The following is a 25,619-nucleotide window of genomic DNA, read 5'->3' as shown; positions in this document are numbered from 1 at the left end:
TGGCGGCTATAGAACCTGACTTCATTTATGGATGTGCACGGCTATTTACTCCCAAGATGAAAACTATCAAAGATGCTGACGACAAGGTTATCATTAGCCTAGATGCTGAGGTTATAGAAGAAATCTTCAAGGTTATGCATAAATCAGAATGTGCTGATTTGACTAAAAGATCATCATTGGTTAGTTGGAATGAGCAAAAGAGTAATTATTAGAAGTATGTCAACCTTTACTGGTTAGACAATAAAAGAAGCAATTTCTCCAGATGGCCAAAGATCGTTCATCGGTCAAATTTCAAACTAGAGTATAAAGATCTCATCATCCGTCTTAGTCGGATTTGTGGCCTTAAAGATTCTACTGATTTTGAGCCATGGATGTATAAGTTCATGTTTCAGATTATGGAGAATAAATAACACATCTTTTGGGGAGAACTTATCAGTATTGCATTCTACTAGCAAATATGCAATGTGGGAACATTAGTACCTTTTTACATGAATTCTTATCTAGTTTACATTGCTGCGGCCACAGGATCTTTCTCTGGTCTTTCTACCAAAGGAGATCATCTTCAAGTTCCTATTTGGGATTACTATGACCAAATCACTTTGGCAAATGGTAAATTCCACTACAGAAGAGTCCAAGATGCCTTCTTCGGACATTTCCGGTGCTTGTTTGATAAGTAGTTGGCTATCAAAAGAGTATCTGATGTAGCATGGGAGAAGGTGAATCAATACGGATGTATTTTTTTTTTCAGTTTCTCACTTTCACATACTTGAGAGTTGAACATTTCAAGGGAGAGCCGTATACCTTACCTAGGTATGCTACAGATCGAATTATCTTGATGGAGTTAGCTAGATAGCTCATGGACATGCAGAGTGATCAGCATGCTTCACATAGGCCTGGTTTTGGCATTACCTCAGCTAAGCCTTTGGCTATTGGCAATTATTCAATCATTTCTGTGCCTAAAGCAAAGAATATGAAAGCAGAGTTGTAGTTGATTACCTTGAAGAAGTCCAAGGTCAGATTTGAATTTGACTATCAAGAGATGAATTCTCAGATGAAAAGAGCCTACACTCATGTTCATCGCATTGAAGACATCAGGATAGAGATGAGGACAGAACTTGACATCATGAAGATGGGTTACTGCAGATTAACCTTGCAGCAGATAATTGATCTTAACATGTTGGAAATCCCTTCAGATTTCCAAGTTGAAGATGATGGTGACATTCTTGATCCAGAGTTTCATCAAGCCGGCTTTGATAAGAAATGCTCTTCTCCTATCCAATGGCAAACAAAATGAAGGTACATCTATCATGGACAGATTTCAATCCATCCCAATAAACACTAACAAATCGTTGAAAAGTAAAGACCTTGTTAATGTTTTAGTGTCAGTAAAAGTAAAACATTGATTATTTGAAATACTAATCTGTGTTTATCTTTTCAGATAAATTGTTATTCGTGATTCTTATGTATATAATATATATTATATATGTAATATGATATATATTATATATTATGCATTATATATCTCATCTATATATATATATATATGTGTGTGTGTGTGTAATATAATATGTATTACATATATTATGCATTATATATTATTATATAATAGTATAATAATATAATATTATATTACATATATGGTTAATATATTAATATTATATATATGTTAAAGATAAGTTATGCATATAGTTATTGATAATCTAAATGGTGATTAACTATAGAGACATGTCTCTTCATGTCTCTTGAAGAGACATGTCTCCTCTCATATTATACATATATGAGATCCAAATCTGCATTTGGAAATCATCAATTACAATGGCAATGAAAATACATTTGCAGAAACGATCTTAGTTACTTTAACATGGTATCAGAGCCAACTGCAAATGAAGAAGGGAGAAAGGTGAATCATTGCAGTTATAGGAAGAATATAAGAGATTAATCCAACATTTGCATTACCATATCCTAAGTGCTGATCAAATCATCAAGAAACACATGTTTTGAATCTCCAAAATGTTCACCCATGCTACGATGAAGGCAGCCAACAAAATCTACTTTCAAGAAGCAATGGAAGAGATTTGTATAAACATTGTGTCAACACATAATAAATAAATACTAGAATTGTCTTTGAAATAAAAACCCGACAAATGCAATGTTCAGAGGACTGATAGTGATACATAATATGTTTGGAGTCCTTGCCTAACGAATTATGTTTGGCAGCAAAATTCATTATTAGTAAAAATTGGCAGTATGCTACATATTAGAAAATACAAGTCATAAATCAGTCACTGCAGCACAGCGTGTTGCCTCAATCCATGATGCCTTTTTTTTGGCACTCGTAGTTTATGTTCTGGTGGTTGCTAAGTACTTGCGAATTTTCCAACTCTTTTAATAGAATTAACATTTGAAGGATCAACACTTCGATGAAAATTACTTGCACAACAATATATTACAATTTCTAGAAGTGCAAATCTTCACCCTTAACTTATAAATTGCTCATAGCGGTTCCATTCATCTCTTTGTTGGATATTTATATTAGGTGTTCCAAAAGACACAACTACAACTTCTACAAGAGATGACTGAGCTGCCTGCGTCATGCAGTAGAGTAATGGTTCAGACTTTTAAATGGGCAGAATTGTGCAATGAATCTTAACTAAGACGGACTCATTATTGAGACTTCATAAAAATCATTGAAAATTGCGAAGGGGATCATTCCAACAGCCTACTTGGAAGAGTGTACAACTGTCAATGGGAAATCACAGTAGTCAAAGGAAAAAGAGTGATAATATATTATGGAGAGAATTACAATTTGACCTGAGCAGTAAAATGTGGAAGGTGCACGTTACTGCTAGATGGGAATCGATGAAGGAACATAAGAAAGGATGAGCTTGTGTCAGGGTAAATCATTCCTCCATTTTTCTCTACTCCCAAACCCCTCTGCACAGTCTGTAAGCTTCATTCTATTGTGTTCCCAATTGGGATCGTTTCTCTAGCACCCATCAATTACATTATATTGGGATGTTGTCAAAGAAGCTTCAAAAGAAATAAGTGCGAAAATTGTTGGCACTATAAGGTTAGGCATCATGGAAGTTTTCCACAAAAAATTGTGCTGCGCCTACTCAGGATTTCGGTTGTAATCAAGTGAATATAATTCAAGGTTTATTTTGGGATGTATGTGCATTTGAATGCAAATTAAATCAGAAATTGCTTCGTCACAAAAATTCATATCGAATAATGATGTGACATTGAGAAGGCTCTCCCAACGTTCAATAGAGTTTAGTTAAACTAAAGATGATTCTCCTGCAATTGTTGGCTGGAGAAAGTAACAGATTTAATTTAGATTTTGTTTATATATATCTCAGGTAAGGTGGAAATTCACGAGCATAAAAATATCGATAAAGGGAAGACTGAGATTTAGTATAAAGTTACAATGCCTATAAAAGATGGACCCACCATAACCGGTTAAAAGAGAAGCGGGTCCTATCAAGCATAAGAAGCATCAGGTCCCACACATACATATTAAAAGTGGAATGAAGGGGATCTCCTTATTTCCTTGTGGGTCGCTAGCTTATTATTTAGCGCTGAATGCATATTTGGCAACATAGTAAACAGTCACAGAATAAAGGATTGTGAATAAACATTGGGATCTCTAATTGATTAAATACGATTATTACATAAGTAAATGACGGAAAAGGCATAGTATGTATATTATTGTAGCATTATATTTTCTCTCTCCACTTGTGGAGCATCGAGTTACTTGGAAAAATGTGGAACTCTTTGCCGAAGTAGAGAAGCTGACAATGTGAATAGTCAAGCAGAGTATTGGCTTTGCTAATGGAGAGATATACAGTCGTTCTTGAGCATATAAGAGTCAGGTCCTTCACTAGCATAGCCACCTGTTATGAGAAGTTACAACCAATTCAGTTGGTTGGTTGCTCTATTATTTCCAGTTATTGAGAACACTGATAACAAAGGTTCAAAAGAGTTTTGATAGAAGAAATCTTTTCTGAAGATTGGTGCTTCAGTTATAGCTATGTAGCACAATTATAAGCTGGTTGAAACTACTCCTAACTTTTCAACCGATAGATGACTGTATTAAGGATTGTAAAATCTCAAAGTTCATGGATTTTGTTTGTGAGAGAGAAGTTGTTTACCAATGATGTTCGAATGATAATACAGCAAGCATACACTCAATTGAACAAAATCTAGAATTCTGATTGCAATCACAAATGGTTCCTTTGATGCCTATGCAAATCTTTAGTATCAGAAAACTAGAGTAGTTGAAGTTCAAATTTTGCTGGGCCAAAGATCCCTGGATGATCGCTGAGTGATGGAGTTTCACATTGTTTAGTAGCATAGAGTATTTTGTTGGAGGATTGAATTGACCCTAGAATTAGAGGTACACATAATGGTACCAAGAAAAGGTGAGAGGATGTCACTATGATATGACAGTTATAAAAGTAACTGCATAGACATGGGTACGAGATTTCCCATGGTAACATTAAGGTAAGTATTTCTCTAACTAATTGAATATAATATATTGAATCATAGATTGAGATATATATTTTAATGAATATTGGTACATTGAGAAAGCATTAGGCTATATATTTATACTAAAATGAGGAAATAATATATTGAAAGCATAGATTGAGATATACATATTGAGTATATGTATATACTTAAATATTGATTTCATTTATATTATGCTGTATATATAATTAAATCATGATGAGTTTTCATTTTATAAATGTAAAATTATTTTCTCACAATTGTAGATTGTTTATATAGTGAATCGTGATATTATTAACGGGAATTATAGTTTTAGAAATCCTAACTAATGTTAAGATCCTTATGTATACTATAAAAGCTATGTGCCTAGATCTTTTCCTTCGAGAATGTTATTTCAGGCAACTTTGAAAGAGAGGGAGCAGATAAATGATATGATTCAGTCAATCTTCAGTAATCTCGATCATATTGATTCAGAGAGAGTAAATCATGTTGTGATAGAATCTTCAATGATTGATAAATTGTAACAGTAAAGAGGACTATAATTCATTCAACTGTGTAATCTTAATGGACCTACCCCTTGTGTACATGATATGAAAGTGCAAGTTGGAACTTAGAAAGAAGTATTCAAATTTGATGTGATGTGAAAGTGTTCAATGATATACAAGTGGTAACTTTACATTGTGGGGGGAATAATTTAGGCAATGTTTCATTTCCACTTGAACCATTCTTAGAAAAAGAGATATTCCATGATCCTCATGGGCAGATAAGTACTTGTATCTTTTACATTTATTTATTCAGTTATTCCATACATACTGTAAGGGTTATTTGCTTTAATCTTTTCCTTTATGTTTGAGGATATTCTTACAGGAAAAGAAGGTTGGTACTTCAAATATGCTACCAAATATTGTGCAGACTAAATCTAATAATAATAGTTCCAAAGACCCTGATGATCAAGTGTGGCTCTTGATGCAAGTATCTTTGATGATTGAGATTATGAGATTCTTCTACATTAAGAGGGAGTGTGACACTTCTTCGAAGGCAATGCTGGAGCTTAGAAGATTGATACTTAGAGAGAGTCTAGAAATCCATGTGGGTGACTGCATGATGTTGATGGGCCTACTCCTATGTATATCATGAGGGAGTGATGAGTTTGAAAAGCATCCTTGGGAAAATAGAGTTTCTGAGGAAGTAACAAGAGGACTTGACATCCCAGGATAAATATTCAGAGGGAGAAATTTTGAGATGCAATCCCTTATGGATGATATCTTCTCTATGAGAAGTTCTAAAGGGAAAAGTTAATTTGAAATATTTCAAAGGTAAAACTTGATATTTGATTTCAATCTATATCTGGTTAGATATGTAATGAAAGGTGACGATCTTTCATTGGCATATATAAATAGAAGGTAATCATTGTAAGGTGATGATCTTACATATGATAGGCCTGTTATCATGGTTCTTTGGGCCGGAATCTACCAGACATCATGATAACAAACAAAAGGTAATCTTTGTAAGGTGACGATCTTACAAATGATAGTCCTGTTATTATGGACATCTCTAGACATTGCTCAAGTGCAAGTAGAGATCATGAGTGTGTTATGGGCATCTCTAGACATTGCTTAAGTGCAAGTAGAGATCATATGTGTATCATGAACTTCTCTAGACATTGCTTAAGTACAAGTAGAGATTATTTTTGGGCTTCTCTAGACATTGCTTAAGTGCAAGTAGAGATTATTTATGGGCTTCTCTAGACATTGCTCAAGTGCAAGTAGAGATTATATGAGCTACCTTTAGACATTGCTTAAGTGCAAGTAGAGACTATGTGTGCTATCTCTAGACATTGCTTAAGTGCAAGTAGAGATCATTTACTGTTCATATTGTGTTGCTTATATGATGATTCTGACTTAATTAATGTTTTACTTCTCCCTAGCTAAAGAGGGAGTGTTAATGTTTTAGCGTCAGTAGAAGTAAAACATTGATTATTTGATATACTAATCTGTGTTTATCTTTTCAGATAAATTGTTATTCGTGATTCTTATATATATAATATATATTATATATGTAATATAATAAATGTTATATATTATGCATTATATATCTCATATATATAATATATATATGATATATGTAATATAATATGTATTATATATATTATGCATTATATATTATTATATAATAGTATAATAATATAATATTATATCACATATATGGTTAATATATTAATATTATATATATGTTAAAGATAAGTTATGCATATAGTTATTGATAATCTAAATGGTGATTAACTATAGAGACATGTCTCATCATGTCTCTTGAAGAGACATGTCTCCTCTCATATTATACATATATGAGATCAAAATCTGCATTTGGAAATCATCAATTACAATGGCAATAAAAATACATTTGCAGAAACGATCTTAGTTACTTTAACAGACCTTAAAAGAGTAAATCCTAAGATGGGCTTGGATTGTGGAAGTTTGGGTCCTCCTAGCAGGAAATCACAATTGGAGATTACAGGGAAAGATGGTGCCTTATCTTTTGATGCCAAGGGTTCCCTCAAATTCAAATTGAAGGGTGGAAAAAGAACAAAATCATCTCAAGTTCTTGAGTCAATTCAAGAATCAATAGTAAAGTCAAAAGAAGAATTGGAAACAAAATCTGATAAAGGAATTTAGATGAAGAAGGGGAAATCACGATCATATCTCCTCCAAAGCCTGCACAAGCCTGTACGTCTTCTATACATGAGAATCCTTTTTGCATGAGGTTGATGATGATGTAGATTCTTTTTCCATTGTTTTCACTCCTTCCATTCCAGTCTCAGAGATTAATATGATGGCTCTTCCTATTTCTTTTGCTGCTCCTTGCGTCCGTGCACATGAACAATATGATCACTTAGAAAATGTGTTTGAAGATTTTCTGACTCTTACCAGTGGTCAAGTTTCCCAACTTGATACATCTTTGATAGGATTTGAAGTTTTCATGACGAAGTCTTCTCAACATGTTCCTATGCCTTCAACAGTACAGTCTGAATTTTGCTCAGTCACTACGGATATACAATCTGGATCAATGCCAATGGTCTTCACCATGCCTACTTCTATAGATGAAAGTTTTAGCTTGCCTGCATGGTTGAGTAGAATAACAACAAAAAGAAGGAAAGTGGTTGTTCCTTTTGACATTCTTCCTACTAAGAAAACTAAATCCAAATATTTGAAAGATAAGATTGTTTCCAGAATTTTGGTTGATTCTAATAAAACCAAATTTGTTGAGGTTGCTGAGCCCTTGGTAGATAAATCTGTTGAGGAACATACTCGTTCAGACTACAAGTTTACTAAGGTTGAAGTTGGAAAACAATCACGTTTGGGTTGTTTGCAAGATGTTCAAGATGCATTGGCTAATGTATTAAAAAACAATCATGAGCTTTGGGAAAAGAAGAATCGACTGAAATAGGAGATCTCTTGTTTGAATGAGGTTATCTAGAAACAATTTTCTCAAAGTGTTGTTGTTATGTCTCAAACATCTAAAGAAAGAAGGCTGATTGAAGCTGCTAAGTCTTGGATACAGGAAATCATTTCTAAAAGAATTTGAGCCATCATAGAGACATATGCAGTTCTTAGGTGTGTCAAAGAGATGAATGAAATGGAGCAAAATTTAATTTCTTCTTTGACTCTGGAAGCAAATAACTTGAAGGAAATCCTTGATGATTGGAATGAAATGGTGAAATTTGATTTAGATGCCTTGGGTTCATTTGACATTCTTCCGTCATGTGAAATATTCTTCAGATTTCAAGGGTTCATTGGTTACAAGGAGGAGACATTAAGGAAGCTGATCACAAAGTTGCAGGTAGCCTTTGGAGATTGTCAAGCGTCGAAACAAGTGTTACCTGTGATTTGGAACAGATTGGATGTCATGTTACTGATGAATTTGGTAATTTTAGTGCAACAGAGATAGTAATTTAAGAATATACCAATATGATCAATGCTGATGTAGATTCTGAAGATTTTGGTTCACATACAATGAACAAGTTTGTTTTATATAAATCTTTGACAAAACACTTGTCAGATACTATGGCAACAAATTCCAAAGTTGTGCGATCAGCATATGAAAATGCAGTGAGAGTAGAAGCCATATCAAAGACTATGGAAATTGCTGATCTTCCCATTGTGCATGACATCATTGTCAAATTCAAGGCACTGAGAAACAATCTCTAAGATTGTTGTTTTGTTTTTATTTGATGTTAGTAGTTGTAAAGAATGCATTACATGAAAAAACATAATTACATGTAATGCTAGTTACATGTTTGTAAAAGATGTAATGCGAGTTGCATGTAATCCTATATTTTCTCCTATAGTTAGACTAGGTCAAAGTTGGTTAAATTGCTCCCACTTTTTTTTTCACTTTTTTCTCAACTCCTGTGCCTATATAAAGGAGTGCCCCCTCATTGTAAAATCATCATTATCTTTATGCAAGAGAGCTATGGAGAAATTGTGCCAGCAGAACTTTGTTTGTGTAAGCACTATTTCGAGAGAAAGTGAATACAAAGGAGCATTTGAGAGTTAACTTTGATTTAGTGAGATTGTTATTTGTGTGAATTGTAAGCTTTGTCTGTAATTCATCCAAGTTGTCTTTGATTCATGTTATTTTGTGTTATTGGTAATTGTATCTCGTGAATTGAATGGAAAAGAGTTAAAAAACAATTGAAGCCAAAGCTTTTACCAGGAGCAATTGTGAAAGTGTATAGTTAGAAGCTTTGTCTATAGCTTATATTTTCTTCTTAATTTGCAAAATAGTTAAGTTATTCTTACTTTTAGGAGTCGTTGTGCCCTAATTGTAAAGTTTTTTCATATCGAAGTACAAATGGACTTAGAGCCAAACCGGTACATTTTCAACTAGCCTTTGAGTTAGTGAAGTTTATCGGTATCACTGTTTCCAACTCTTGATAGAAGTGTAGTTAGAGATTCACCCTGCCCATTACTCGCTCCAGAAGTAAGTGGATTCTTTCTTGAAAGTCAAGAAGAAAGGATATTGGTAACACCCTTTTTACAAAATGTCTTGACTTCTCGCTTACCTTGAGTTGATTCAAGGAACGGTGAGAAGGGGGAGCCTTCCCTTTAAAGTAGGAGAGACTCTGTCTCACACACTGTGGCTAGTCGTCCTATTTTGCGACTGGATTTTTACCCAAACTGTCGGTTGCAAAATATCCACCCTATACATTCTCCACCAACTCTCTGATGAAGTGACATCTGATTTCTATGTGCTTGCTTCTCCCATGGAAGACTGGATTCTTAGACAATGCAATTGAGGAAATGTTGTTACAAAAGATTGTGTTTCCATCCTCTTGCTTTTCATGAAGATGCCATCATGCATTTTTTTTACTTCTATGCCTAGAAAGTAGTTCAAGAGACATAGGTATGTCATTTCAAAGTCATTCTTCATGGCCTCTTTGAAGTCACAAATTAGGAAATTATCATGTCCAGTGAAGATTAAGTCATCTACATAGAAGAAAAAAATCAAAACCTTACCATTTGCTGCTTTGATGTAAAGTTTGGGCTTACCATCGCTTTTGCTAAAGTCATTGCTCATCAAGTATGAGTCAATCCTGTTGTACCATGCCTGTGGAGCTTGCTTGAGACCATATAGAGCTCTCTTCAATCTGTACACCTTGTGTTCTTCACCTGGGACTTCATAACCAGGTGGCTGCTCCACATATACCTCTTCTTTCAATACACCATTCAAGAAGGCGAACTTCACATCGATTTGATATACCTTCCATTTGTCTTGGGCTGCAATTGCCATGACAACACGCACGGTTTTCATTCTTGCAACCGATGCATATATCTCATCATAATCTCTACCATACTGTTGCTTGTACCCCTTGACCAGTAAACGTGCCTTATGCCTATCTATTTTTCCTTCAGCATTGCAGTTGGTCTTGTAAACCCATTTAACTTCAATTACTTGCTTCTCGGGAGGCAAAGTAGTTAACTCCCATGTCTCATTTCTTTCAATAGCATCTATTTCCTCATCCATCGTGTTACACCATTTTTCATCGTTCATACCTTCTTCGAAGTAAATTGAATCACTAAGATAAAATGATGCAAAATTGACACTCTCATCAAACATTTCATCATACCTTTCTTCTTGGTATATCTCCCTTAGACTCTTAGTCTTTCTTGGCAATAAAGAGGCGAGAGTGGGATTTGAATTTTCAGTATTGCTGTTGCTAGTGTTTTGCATGCTAGCTTGGGGCTGTCTTGAACTACTAAGAGTTGAAACTCGGCATGTTTGAGGCTGCTTGCCTTTTTGCCTTTGTCTACAACTATCTATGTTTGCTGCTCCTTCATCTTGCTGATCACCAATGTCATCTTCTTCTTCAATGGTCGACACTTTACTTGAAGTGCTTGAAGATTCATCTATAAAGCCATCCTATGACTGATTTTCAAGAATTTCCGCATCTCTTAAAATGATGATCTTCTTGGTGATTGAATCATACAACCTATAAGCCTTTGATTTCGAGCTGTAACCAATGAAGATACACTTCACACCTTACACTACACACTTTTGTCATCCAACTTTTGCCTTTTTTCTTTGGCACATGTGCATATGCTACACATCCGAACACTCTTTAGTGCTTAATTGTCCATCTATTCTTTGACCATGTCTCAGGAGGAATCTTGTCATGAACTGACTTTGTAGGACACCTATTTATCAAATATACTATCATTGCTACAGGCTCTCCGCAATATTCAGTTGGAGTCCTTTTTCTTTCATCATACTCCTTACCATCTCAACAATGGTCCTGTTCTTCCTCTCAACCACTCCATTTTGATACAGAGTATAACTAGATGTAAGCTCCTTCTTGATGCCATTCTTCTTGCAAAAATTTACAAACATATTGGAGGTATACTCCCCTCCTCTATCCGACCTAAGAACCTTTACATAGTGTCCACATTCTTTTTCAGCCAAGGCTTTAAATTCAACAAATTTATCAAATGCTTCAGATTTTCTTTCTAAGAAATACACCCATGTCCTACGACTAAAATCATCTATGAATGTCACAAAATAAGTACTCCCTCCAATAAAAGTGGTTTGCATACGATCGACTAAATTAGAATGCACCAATTCTAATGGTGCCTTTGCCCTTCTAGAAATACTAGAATTAAAGGGAAGTCTATGTTGCTTACCTAAAATAAAAGCCTCACACTTGTCACATGAATCTATAATGCTTGACAAATCATCTACCATTCTTTTCTTGGACAACATATTTAAACCAACAAAGCCAAGATGTCCATACCTAAGATGCCATAGCTTGGAGGGGTCTTCAATCACTCTTCTAAGAGCTGATTGCTGATGTATTGTTGTACATGCATGCTTGGGAGGTGCAACAATGACTTGAGAAGAGAAACATGTCTCTATCTTCAAGAGGAACATCCGGTTCTTTGTCATTTGGACTGCTGCAAGTATTTTTTTAATCCCATCTTTTTCATGAATGACACACTTGTTATTTTCCATCAGCACCTTGTAACCATTTTGAATGAGTTGTTCCACACTCATCAAATTGTGCTTCATACCTGGGGCAAAATATACATTTTGTATCTCCTTCTTCTCACCTTGCTTGGTGCAGACCATGATAGATCCTTTGCCCACACTGAGAATGGTTCCATTATTTCTCATCTTAATTTCAGACTTGAAACTTTTATCAATGAAAGAAAATAAACTTTCATTACCACTCATGTAGTTGCTACAACCGCTGTTCAAGTACCATACCTCAGAGCTGCCTTCTTCACCAATGTTACACATGATGAAGGTTGTGAGACTGTTTGCATTTCCCATGTTCACATCAACCACATTTGCATTCTGTCTCGACTGATCACCCTATTTCTAGTATACATTTGCACAATGCCCAAACTTATGATAGTAGTAGCATTCTACATTGCTCTTGTTGGAGTTGTAATTCTTCTTACCTCCTCTAGAGCTGTTTTGAGAACTGCTTGCTCCCTCTTGGCTGCTTGCTCGTCTTGAGATTTTTGCACCAACATTCCTTTGCCCATTTCTTCCACGACCTCTACTTCTTGAGCCTCTACTGGAGCCATTTCTTCCTCTCCCCCTGCCTCTTGAATTCTCTTGAGCCTTGAAAGATTGCTCTTGGGAAGATGTAGTTGACCTGTTAATCCGATGCTCATGGGTTTGAAGAGTTCCCATCAACTTATCCATGATCAATGTGGTGAGGTCCTTTGCTTCCTCAATGGTCATCACAAGATTGTCATATTTCTGAGGTAAACTCTTCAATATCTTCTTCACTATCCTTTGCTCTTCATGCTCTTCTCCATTTGATTTGAGCTAGTTTATCAAAGTAGAGATTCTTGAGCTGAATTTCGCAATAGGTTTATTGTCCTTCATTTGGAGGTTCTCAAACTCTCTTCTGATCATCTGTAGCTTTACTACTCGGACTTTATCAGTTCCTTTGAAGTTTGTTTCAAGAATGTCCCAAGCTTCCTTTGAGTAATTTGCTACTGCAATCTTGGGAAAAATAGTCTCTATCATTGCTGCCTCAATTAGACTTAATGCTTTTGCATCCTTTCTCCTTGACTCTTTCAACTGAGTCTTTTGTGTTTTGTGAGGGCAACATACTGTGTTGGGTTGGTAACATCATTGAATCCATTGATTACAAACTCCCACAAATCATTAGCAACCATGATTATTCTCATTTTCTTTGCCCATGTATCATAATTCTATCCATTAAAGGACGGTGGTTGCTGCCATGTCTTTCTTGCATCTCTACCTATGTCAAATACCCAAAAAAAAAAGCACAAACTCATTGTGGATGTGCGGCCTCAAAGCTTTGATACCATGTGAGAAATACAACTTCACAATTTAAAATTTTGCTCGGCAACCAAGTTGATGCCGAGTGAACTCGACACGTTAAGGAGCTGAATAGAGTTTGCTCGGTATTAGTGGATGCTGAGTGACTCGGTCACCAAAGGGAGATGGAGCTTGGCAATGACGCTTGGTCAACCCGGAGATCGAGTGAACTCAGTCAACTAAGGAACCGAGTGAGCTCGGTCGACTCAACAAGGAAGAGACTGAGTGAGCTCGGTAGGCACAAGATGAAAATTCAGTAAAACCAACTGTAACTCAGCAGAAAAAACACAGGCAAGTGTTGACCGAGTTAACACTAGGAGGATCGATTAACAAGGGAACGGAGCAAGTTAATAAAAAACTTGCTGTCTGGTCTATTCCACCATTAAAACACGAGAAAGATAACAGAGAACATGCAACTCTGAACTTCTCAAATACTAAGCACCATGCATAATGAATAGAAAGGAGACAACAGAGAGCCAAAACAACTAGGTTGACTAGTATGCTTGCTTGCTTGCTTTCTATTCATAAACTGATTCAACTGAATACAAATCTGGGAGCATAGGGCTTCAACCAGAAATGAAATGCTTTAACCTATAACTTCTACTTGAAATGTAAACTTATAGCACTACAAGGCTGCATACAATAACGCCTGGAGCAATCATTGCTTCATAGGACGATCAAGACGAACTTACAGAGAACAAAGAGAATAAAGACTGTACTACTGCATCTACTATCTTATTCTTGTTCCTTTCGCTCTCTAAACTCTCTGCACTTTCTTCTGCATTTCTCCTGATCTGCTGATTACCTGCTCTCTGAATGAATGAGCCTTCATTCCCTTTTGTCTTGCATCAAATTTTTTCCCTCTTTTCAGATTTCAAACTCACCTACTGAGTTAAAGTATGTCAGATGGGTAGGTGGGTGTGTGGCTTCAGAACAACCGACCGTTTCAGATTTCTAACAAGAAAATGCAATGGGTGCGAATGATGAAATGGACATGACAAAGCAAAAAAACAAATCGCTGAGAAGAATAAGAAAAGAAAAAAATGATATGGTCACTGAAGAATGAGTTAGCAATGATGATCTAATCAACGGCTGGAGATTTAATTCAATTAGTGATTGCACCATTCGAATTATGGAATCACTTTATATGTGTTGAGCACTTGTATGTAGGACCATATCTGATAAAAGCCTCTCGCAGCCCAAACTCTAAGGGTCATAAACAACTTAATAACTCATATATACACTGCCAGAAAGAATATAAGATAGACGATGAATATATCGTTCTGGACTCTATTTCGTGGTGTTCCACTAGGATAATTGTTAGGAAGAACAAAAAGTCTAATTCTAGATGCTAAGTATTCGAATGTAAAATCTTATAAATTGAAATATAAACTAAAGAAGAAATAATTGAGGAAAGGACAACTTTTCTTCAACATGTATATTTTGAGTATATGCGAACGACATATAATACGTTGGGTACAAATAATGAGGAATTGGATATTCACATTTCAAGCTTCAATCTATCTGGTGTCATTGCACGCAAACAATGTATATACATACAACCATCAGAATCCATCCTATGATGATTTTGCAAGTGGGCCCGCACACCTAAATAAGTTTATTGAAGGGATTAAACAATACATATTCTCTTGCCTATTGCTGATAGCACTATGGTCTGCGATAAAAATAGTACATGAGATTATCCGGTAGATTAACTACCTCAGAGTAGTTCATGGAGACTAGAAGTTGAGAACCAATGGGTACAATGCCTGTTACCAATTCAATCTGCAACAGATTTATAATCATTAAATATTGAGTACGTGAGCACTGCACAGGGGTTTTGACTAAATAGCTATTATCATCAGTATATATAGACATATATTGCCCTCCTAGTAAATGTCATGGCTGAAGGGATACTCACCGAAATCAAAGCTTAAGGATACCCCGTACAAATGGTGGACCCACCTCTATTTTGATTAGAGAATTAAATAAAGGATAGTTAACATTAAAGATAAGCATCAAATAATATAAAGAAGACTGATTTCCAAGACATTTGAAATCATATAAGACTAAGTGGTTATACTTAGCAAGGGATTGAGCGGTGCTAAACAAAACTAAGGTATCTAAGGACATCAATTCCATGAGAGGATCAATCATTGAGGTATATAATCACTTTTCTTAGATTGATTAAAATGAAGAATATGGTAATTATATTTTATTGATGTTAAAATTATATTTTTTCTTAAGTTGGTTAATATGAAGGATAGAATAAATTAATTTTAAAAGCTATCTTATTCACAAATACCAAAGTCTTACATCAAATTCTAATGAAGATGTATATATTGGAGCCTAATAAAATAATAATCAATATTAGTGGATAGATCTATGAGAACTCTTGTATTAGTTCATAGTGGGTAGGGAGTGTGCATAGGGGAAGTAAATTGCTCACGTTGGGGAAATATGAACCCTATGTAGATCGTGTCCAAACTCGAGTAGTTGTAAATCTACCATCCACTATAGAACTAAGCACATATTGAGTGGTTAGGGAGCGTGCACATGGGGAGGAGTAAATCACTCACATTGGGGGGCAAGAGAATCCCAATATGGGAACCACAAGTAGATCGTGTCTGAACTCAAGCAGCTGTAAATATACCATCCACTACAAAACTAAGCACATGCCGAGTGGGTAGGGAGTGTGCATAGGGGGAGGAGTAAATCACTCATGTTGGGGCAAGAGAATTCCAATATAGGGAACCCCATGTAGATCGTGTCCGAACTTGAGCAGCTATAAATCTACCATCCACTACAGAGTTATGCATGTGAGAGAAAGTCAACAATGAAGGGAGAATTACTCGGGCACCCTATTGTAGTACTAGCTAAAAGAAAATTGCTAAAAGGCACATCTCCAAGAACTTTTAGTTTTTCAGACAGGGGAAAGGAGCGCAACATTTATGATCAAGTTAGTAAAACATTTCCTTAATTCTTGCTTCTTTCAAATTGTGTAAAGTAATCCAATGGAGTTTTTATCATGTATACTCTGTCTACATCATGTCTTCATGCATCAATGTGTTTACTTTGTGTCTTCTTTGTGTCTTTATGCATTCGTGTGTCTACCTCATGTTTGCATTGTGTCTTCATGCATTAATGTGTCTACTTTGTGTCTTTATTCATATACTTTTGCATAGGCCATGATAAACTAACATGTGTATTTTTACAAGTATTTAACACGGCTAGGTAAGATAATGAACAAGATTGCAACCCAAAGCCTGTCATAACAATGGCTTGAGGACAAGCAAATTTGAGAGGGGTGGACTTATCATGAGCCCTAATTAGTGTTTACAATAAAATATATTCAAATTCAACATTATTTAAATATCTTATTGAAATTATTAATTAATAAATATGATTTTTATCATGGTAATATTCATATTCATCTACAAATATTAAATAAACCACAAATAATAAATAACAATAAAATATAATATATTTTGTTATTATAATTAAATTAACTATAAGTAGATAAAAATTAGATTACATCTATTATATATTGATAAATATTAAAATTTTAAATGAGATATATAATTTCAATTTAATAATATTAAATATTCTTATATAATAAAATAATATTATTTAATACTATCATATAGGATAAAAAGATGCAAGTTTTCAAAATATAAGATATATAAATATTAAATGAAGGAGCTAAAGGGGATTATAAAAACATTTTTTTTTAAATTATAAAAAGGAGCGATGGCAGAAGCCAAGTTCGTCACAATTGTCTTCTCATAGCCACTTCTAACTCACTGTTTTAAATGCTAAGTTATATATTGCCTTCTATTTATTCGTTTATATGGTGTTTTCTTTGTAGTTCTTATTCCAGCCATTCCCTTCTCATCCCTTCTGAATCTTGTCCTGCCTTGTTCTGAGTACTTACTATCATTCAAATAGTTATTGTCAATGTGCTTTGTACTGTCACTATTGATCTGTTATGAAAGTTTATGTTTAAAATGCTAAAGTTTATCCTCCTATTTTCTTCTATCCATACGTCTTAGTCATAACTACCCTCCTCAATGACTCAGCAATCTCTCAGGTAGATTCATGTGTCCTTAAAATTTCTTCCATTTGATCCATACACATTGCATATATTAACTACTCCATGAATCTCCTGTTGCCCAGTGAATTCATAGGTCCCTTTTTTGACTGTATGTGTGGAACTCTAAACATCTTTTGTAGCCCTTGCTGACTATGTATGAGAGTACCACTTCCTGTATCACCTCCCATTGTCTCCAAGTGAGTTATCACTGCTCCTAACCCACGGTTTCTATGATCGCCAATGGAATATAACTATTTCTCTTGCAATGTTGATATGCAACGTGAATCACTGAGACAATTGAGACTCTAGAATGCCATATCAAGAAAGACCACAAACATCAGTCTTCCAGCATCAAAGATCAAATTATTAAGCGATAACGATGTTGCAATATATTTAGAAAATATAATCTCTTTTGAATTGCCTACTGCCCTGCAAATTTATTGTTGAGAACTAATACTGAGAATATAGAATAATTTATCTTCTCATAGGACTTTCCCCAATATTTAGAATATAATATTTTGTACAGTACAATTGGTCCTAATTTTTTTTCACAACATAAAAAATGATCCAAAATCTTCAAAATCTTTATTTTTGAAACAAACTCTGTAAAATGATCTTCAATTAGAATCTTCTCAAGTTTGTCTTTCTGAACCTCACAGGCTGGCAAGAAAACTAGCTCTGATACCACTGTAATATACTACCTAGATATACTCCCAAATTTTTTTTCACAAATATTTAAGAATATAACAGAGAATTTATGCAAATAAAACCAACAAATGAACTTGTAGATGATCATATAAAATATTCAGTAAATAATTATTGCATTATAAACCAACAATACAATAACTTCATAAATATTCCAATCTTAGATATAGAAGGTTACAGTGAGATTGGATAACAAGTAGGAGCTTGAAATGTAAGGTAGGCTTTGTTGCAAATCCACTCTGAAGATGAATTGGGTTTCTATCCAATCCATTGAGAATCCTGAAGGTTTCCATCCAAAAGTTTTAGCAAGAGAAAGCTAGAAGCTTCCCAAAATTCTCAAAAGATAAATCTCAAAATCAAACCCAAAGCCAAGCTGGCTCAAATGAACTAAGCTTTCCCGATTTTATTCCCAATGTAGCGAGTCTTCAATTTCCTTGGCTTCTCTTCATATTTCTCTCTTCTTGACACTTAATATTTCTTCTATGTCTTATTCCACCTTTAATTAATGTCTCCATTGAATAATAAAGTGGCATAATAAATAGACATATTAAATCTATTAACATTTAAATAAATATACTATTGAATTCAGAAAGCCACGTGTAATAGCTTGTTGGAATGCTCTCGCCGAGAAAATCTAAGTCCAATATTGAAACCAGAAATACGGGTCCTTGCTGACTTACTATAAATGATAAGTATCTAGAAACCCTGCTACCTTGACTCCAATTTGCCAGTGATGCCTATGTCTAATCTCATATTGATCCCAGCAAAGTCCGGGTTAGTCCATAGGACCATGGTGAAGGCTCACAATGCATCAAGAAATAGTGACCTAGAAAAAGGGGACATTATAGGTTTATATCCAAACACACTAAGAGATGATGATGTGATCAAGGAGACAAAGAATAACATAGCGACCAATTATGTGAAATTGATTCTTGGTGGCAATTTGGAAAAGGTTTACCTATTATAAATACACATAATATAAGGTACTATTTTCCAACATCAGGGTTTACTATTGGCTATTGGTCCTATTACAGAGCTAGTTTTGCTTCTCATTAATTTTTTAGATTCTTTTGTATTCATTATGCCCATGGAGGCAAAAGATTATTTTATAATGCACATAAGTAGCCAACAAGATAGAGATGTTTTTGTTGGTTTTTTAAGTTGCTTTTTTTTTATTCAAGAGATTTGTTGCCTACCTTTAGGAGCTACAAAAAAACTCTCATTGCATTGATAGTGATTGTAATTTTTTTATATATCTTCTCTTTGGTGTAAATCTCAATTTCTATATATAATGATTTGAAAGACTTTAGATTCTTAAGGTAGATATGACCATACTATAATATCTTATTATTAATATTTGAATTGTTCAAGTAATTAATACAAGAAAATAATATATGATAATATCATGTTTACAAGTGTATTGAAAATATATTATAATTGATATGCAATAGGGAATAGATTTCAATTGCCTTTGTTATTAATCGTAGTCTATCCCATTGCATTTATATATGTTAGTTACGGGTCATGAAAGAGGACACGTCTCATTGAAAAGACTGTCTAGTCGGTAAGTATAACGGTGATAACACTACTTGCAGGGCCGAAAGACCTGGTCAAAAGGATTAATGCCGATTACAGATAATTAGCATAAAACTCGATGCTAAAAGGTAATGATAAATAACGAGAAGTTATTACAAGGTATTATAAAATGCTCAACTTTTATTAGTAATATATATATATGTATGTATGTATGTATATGGATGATAATATATATATATATATATATATATATATATATATATATATAATATTATATACAATCAATGAGCAATTATATAATAATGTAATAACGTATAGATACACATGATAGATCTATAGGCACAAATTATTTAATTTCAATTTCTCACAAGGCTAACATATTTAACACTCTCTTTAGCAAGAGGGAAATTGAAAGAAAATAAAACAACTTACACAACAAAGTGTTATCATCATAGTGTTTGGTAAGGTTTAACCCAAGAATCAAAACACAATGGATTTTCATGGTGTCCGGCAAAATCTGGCCCGAAGAACCATGAAAGTTATCAATGTGTCCAGCAAGATCCGTCCTGAAGAGCAAGGATAACCCTAACTTCAAACATTTCTGTTTGAAGATAGATCAACTATAAATAAAGTCGTCACTTTATAATAGGATCAAAACACAAGAAAGGTCGTCACCTTTCCCAACACAAGCTTGCAAGAAAATTTTATATTAATGAATATGATAGTTTAATAAATGCATTTACAACAATGTCATACCAAGTCTACCTCTGAAGTACACAATTTTCAACTTCACAAGAGGCTTGGTAAAAATATCAGCATTCTGCTCATTTGTACTAATATAACTTAATTTAATAACATCTTGGCCAACCATATCTCTTATATAGTGATAAGAAGTCTCGATATGCTTCGATCAATTGTGGAAAACTAGATTTGCAGAAAGTTTGATACAATTCTGATTATCACAATGAATCACTATAGGATTTAGAGGTTTTCCGAATAACCCAAATAAGAGTTTCCTTAGCCAAATTGCTTCATGTCCTCCCATGGAGGCAGCGACATACTCAGCTTCAGTAGAATTTAAGGCGACAACTAGTTGTTTTCTACTGAACCAAGATATCATTGCTGACCCAAGATTGAAACAACAACCTGTAGTGCTTTTACGATTTGAGGAGCAACTTGCCCAATCTGAGTCAGTATACCCTTCAAGATTTATCTCAACATTTTTATACTTTAAACCAAAACCAATACTTCCTCGTAAGTATCTCAAGATGTGTTTGGGAGTCATTAAGTGAATCTTCTTTGGTTTACACATAAAATGACTCAGGACATTAGTAGCATAGCATATGTCCAATTTGGTATTTACAAGATACATAAGTAATCCAATGATCTATCTGAAGAGAGTAGGATCGATGTCCTTAAGAGTTTATAGCTTCTTCTTTTAGCTTGTGCAAGTTTGTTTCCATCGGAGTAGATAAGGGCTTACTATCCATCATTCCTAACCTAGTCAGAATATCTTGAGTATACTTTCCTTGATGTAAGAAGATGTCCTTTTTTTGACTAACTTCTAGTCCCAAGAAGTAGTGTAGTAACTCTAGATCTTTCATCTCAAATTCGGCTATAAGGTCTTGTCTGCATTTTTCAATCAATTTATCATCTCTTGTTATTAGTAAATCATCAACATATAGAACAAGTATTAACATCTCATCCTTTGAGGTTTTGAAGTATATGTTTGAGTCAACATCCTTCTTTGAGTATCCAAGTTTAGATAGATAGTTGTCTATCCTTTCATACCAAGCTCGAGGGGCTTGTTTGAGACCATAGAGTGCTTTCTTGAGTTTACATACATACAGCTTTTTATCTTTCATAGTGAACCCTTTAGGTTGTTCTATATAGACTTCTTCACTGATGATCCCATTTAGGAATGCAGTTTTTACATCCATCTGATGAATCTTCCATCATTTGGATGCTGCAATTGCAATGATTGTTCTTATAGAAGTGTAATGGGCTACTGGAGCAAAAGTTTCTTCATAGTCAATGTCAACTTTTTGAGAAAACCCTTGAGCAACAAATCTAGCTTTGTGTTTTTCAATACTTCCATTTGCAATGTATTTGATTTTATATAACCATTTTGAAAATACAACTGATTTGTCTTTAGGTCTAGGTACAATGTCCCAGACATCGTTTTGAAGTGTGGAATTGTATTCTTCCACCATGGCATCTTTCCACTCTTGTGAATTTAGAGCTTCTTTAGTTGTTGATGGTTCTGTTTTATTTAGCTTAGTTATCAAAGCAGTGTAACATGATTGATTTCGAGTTCTCTTGCTTTCTTTTGAGATCTCATTTGGTTCTACATTGTTTTCTTCAATCATCTTCCTTGCCCATAATGGTCTTTTCTTCCCATTAGTAATTTCCTCATTAGCTATACCTGATTCTCTTCCTTCAGATGTGTTCTCCCTCTGAGTCTCAATTTGTCTAGATTCTTCATCATCCGAGTTTGGTTCATCTTCTATGCTGGTTGAAAGTTTTAATGCAAAGTGTTCTTCAAAAATTATATCTCTACTTATTTCAACTGATCTTTGTCTGGGAATGTAAATTCTATAACCCTTGGAATTTTCACTATATCCTATAAATATACCTCTCTTTCCAAAAGGTTCGAGTTTAGTCCTTTTTTCTTTGGGTGTGTGCATGTAGACTGGACCTTCGAATATTTTGAGATGACTTAAATTTGGTTTAGTCCTTGAGAAAACTTCTAGTGTGGTATTTTTTAGAATTGAATGTGGACATTTGTTTTGAATATATACTGCAGCCTTGGAGGCTTTTGCCCAAAATGAAGCGTGCATATTTTGATCATGTAACATAGCTTTTTTGGCTTTAATGATGGTTCTATTTTTTCTTTTTGCGACTCCATTTTGTTGAGGATTATAAGGTACTGTATACTCCCTCTTAATCTGAATAGAATTGCAAAAACTTTTAAAGATTTCAGATGTATATTCACCTCCATTGTCTGATCTTAATGTTTTAATCCTTTTACCAGTCTGATTTTCCACTAAGGCTCTGAAGGTTTTGAATTTTGATAGTACTTCATTAGACTCTTTGAAGTTCAAAAAATAGATCCAAGTCTTCCTAGAGAAGTCATCAATGAAAGGTATATAATAAAGGAATTCCCCTGAGATGGTGTGGGTAGGGGTCGACATTAGTTTGAGTGGACTAGTTCCAAGACCGATTTTGACTTGTGTTCACTAGAGGGGAATGGTCTTTTTATGATTTTCCCTAGAGCACACCCTTTGCAAGTTCCTATATGGGTTGAGTGTAGTTTAGGGGTTCTAGAAGTGATCTTTTCTAAGTTTGGAAGTGAGCCAAACCCAATATGCCCAAGTCGTCTATGCCATAATTCATTAACATTTGATGTTTCATGACTAAGGGCTTGCTTTTGAATATTGCTTAATCTATATAATGTTCCAAATCTAGACCCTATGATAATAGTGCTTTTTAGATTTGATTTATTAGGCCAGTATAATACTTTTTCTTTGTTGAAGGTGACTTGATATCCATCATTGGTTAGACTCGAGATTGAAACTAGATTTCTCTTTATACCTGGTACAAATAACACATCTTTGAGATTAAGTGTAGCTCCATCTTTTAATTTGATGGAACAGGTCCCAATACCTTTGACAGGATAGGTGTCGTCGTCTCCAATTGTGACTCCTTTAGTAATATAAGTTCCAAATGTATCAAACATAACTCTGAACCAGAGATGTGACGAGATGCACCACTGTCTATGATCCAAGCTTCCTTATTTGAATTTACTTCACTTGAAAGGGCGATCCAAGCTTCCTTATTTGAATTTACTTCACTTGAAAGTGCAGAATAGTATAGTTGATTTTCATCTTCCCTTGTTTCAGCTAGGGAGGCTAGTATTATTTCTCTCTCTTGACAGTTTCTAAAGGTGTGTCCCATCTTCTCACACTTGTAACACTTAACTTTGGAGTAATCATTATTTCTAAAATTCTTTTTCTTATTATTGAATTTCCTTCTATTGAATTTTATCTTCCGTTTATTTGAGATATTGTGAAGAGCTTGATTTTCTCCCTCTTGGTTTGATGTGATTCCTCTGGAGATTAACCTTGACTCTTTTGATATGCATTCATTTTTTAGCTGATCAAAAGTAGGAATTGAAGGTCTACTTACCACTTGAATGAATGTATCCCAAGACATTGGTAGTCCTCTAAGAGCTATTAATGAAAGCTCTTGATCTTCTATTTTGTTTCCAATAGACGATAAGTGTTTCTTGGTTTCAAAAATTTTCTCGAAATAAGATTGAACATAATCTCCTTTTTCCATTTTAGTATTCAGTAGTTGAATTTTTAAGGTGATTAGTCTACTTGAGTTATTTATCTCAAATGTATTTTTTATGGTCTTAAATACCTCATATGCACTTTTGATATCTAATATAGAAGGAAGAATGTGATCCTTTATTGAATCGACAATAATTTTTCTTGCTTTATTGTTCCGCCTTTTCCAGGTGAGTCTTTCTGATTCACCCTGAGGTATTCAAATATCTTTTTCAATGAAGGTTTCTAGTTCCAGTTCTTCAAGAATTGTAATATTACAAGTTTTCCAAGAGAAAAAGTTTGATGCACCTTCAAGTCTACCTTCCACTCTGACATTGTTTGTCATTATGTCTTCCATTTTTTAATTTAAATGAAATTCGAGATTTCTCTACCGATTTGGCTCTGATACCATGTAAATTTTTTATATATCTTCTCTTTGGTGTAAATCTCAATTTCTATATATAATGATTTGAAAGACTTTAGATTCTTAAGGTAGATATGATCATACTGTAATATCTTAAAATTAATATTTGAATTGTTCAAGTAATCAATATAAGAAAATTATATATGATAATATCTTGTTTACAAGTGTATTGAAAATATATTTTAATTGATATGCGATAGGGAATAGATTTCAATTGCGTTTTTTATTAATCGTAGTCTATCCCATCGCATTTATATATGTTAGTTACAGGTCATGAAAGAGGACACGTCCCATTGAAAAGACTGTCTAGTCGGTAAGTATAATGGTGATAACAGTGAGAACACTGCTTGTGGGGCCGACAGACCCGGTCAAAAGGATTAACGCCGATTACAGATAATTAGCGTAAAACTCAATGCTAAGAGGTAATGATAAATAACAAGAAGTTATTACAAGGTATTATAAAATGCTCAACTTATATTAGTAATATATATATATGTAAATGATATCTATACAATCAATGAGCAATTATATAATAATGTAATAACGTATAGATACACATGATAGATCTATAGGCACAAATTATTTAATTTCAATTTCTCACAAGGCTAACATATTTAACAGTGACTTCTTATTGTCTTGTGTTAGAAATGCTTTTTCTTCTGTTGTTTATGGACTGTCTTTTGTGAGAATTAGGATTATCTAAAAGTCTAGAACTACTATCAAAATTTACTTTGGCTCTGTCATTCTTATTTGGTAATGATTATGATTTCTTTTGGGTATTGCAGGGTGTACCTGACCGAGTCAGTGATGAAGTATTTGTAGCCATGTCGAAGGCTTTAAACTTTATTAATCCTGAGGAGCTTTCAATGCAGTGCATTCTTATAGCCTTGAATCGTTTTCTTCAGGTCTATCAGTGCATTTTCAGCTTCTTTTTTATTTTCCTTCTTGAAGATTGATATCAGATGGTTATAATGACGTGCTGTAAGATGTTTGTTGATTAATTTCTCAGAATATATTCTATTGTGGATAGGGATCTATGCTCATGTTCAATTGGATTCAACATTTATCATAATTTATAAATTTATCACTGTTATATTTGTCCAATGAAAACAGTTTAAATTATATTGGGCGAAGTCTAGATTCTCTATGTTTTTTCCTTCTGGTTTGC

General features: G+C 34.2%; 1 protein-coding gene across 1 annotated transcript in view; it reads left to right on the top strand.

Moving 5' to 3' along the window:
• PDS3 (phytoene desaturase 3) overlaps nucleotides 1-25,619 on the top strand; it is a 206,270-nt gene that overhangs the window by 125,505 nt on the left and 55,146 nt on the right. Inside the window, exon 7 of the mRNA XM_089813998.1 lies at nucleotides 25,237-25,356. Coding sequence (XP_089670124.1) covers nucleotides 25,237-25,356 — 120 coding nt within the window. The remainder of the gene's footprint in view (nucleotides 1-25,236; nucleotides 25,357-25,619) is intronic.

This window comes from Cupressus sempervirens, chromosome 2 (genome assembly GCF_028749045.1).
Source record: "Cupressus sempervirens isolate cs-2001-9-10 chromosome 2, ASM2874904v1, whole genome shotgun sequence".
Classification (NCBI taxonomy): domain Eukaryota; kingdom Viridiplantae; phylum Streptophyta; class Pinopsida; order Cupressales; family Cupressaceae; genus Cupressus; species Cupressus sempervirens.
The sequence above is the reverse complement of the archived record's forward strand: the minus strand, read 5'-3'. Positions and strand labels throughout refer to the sequence as shown.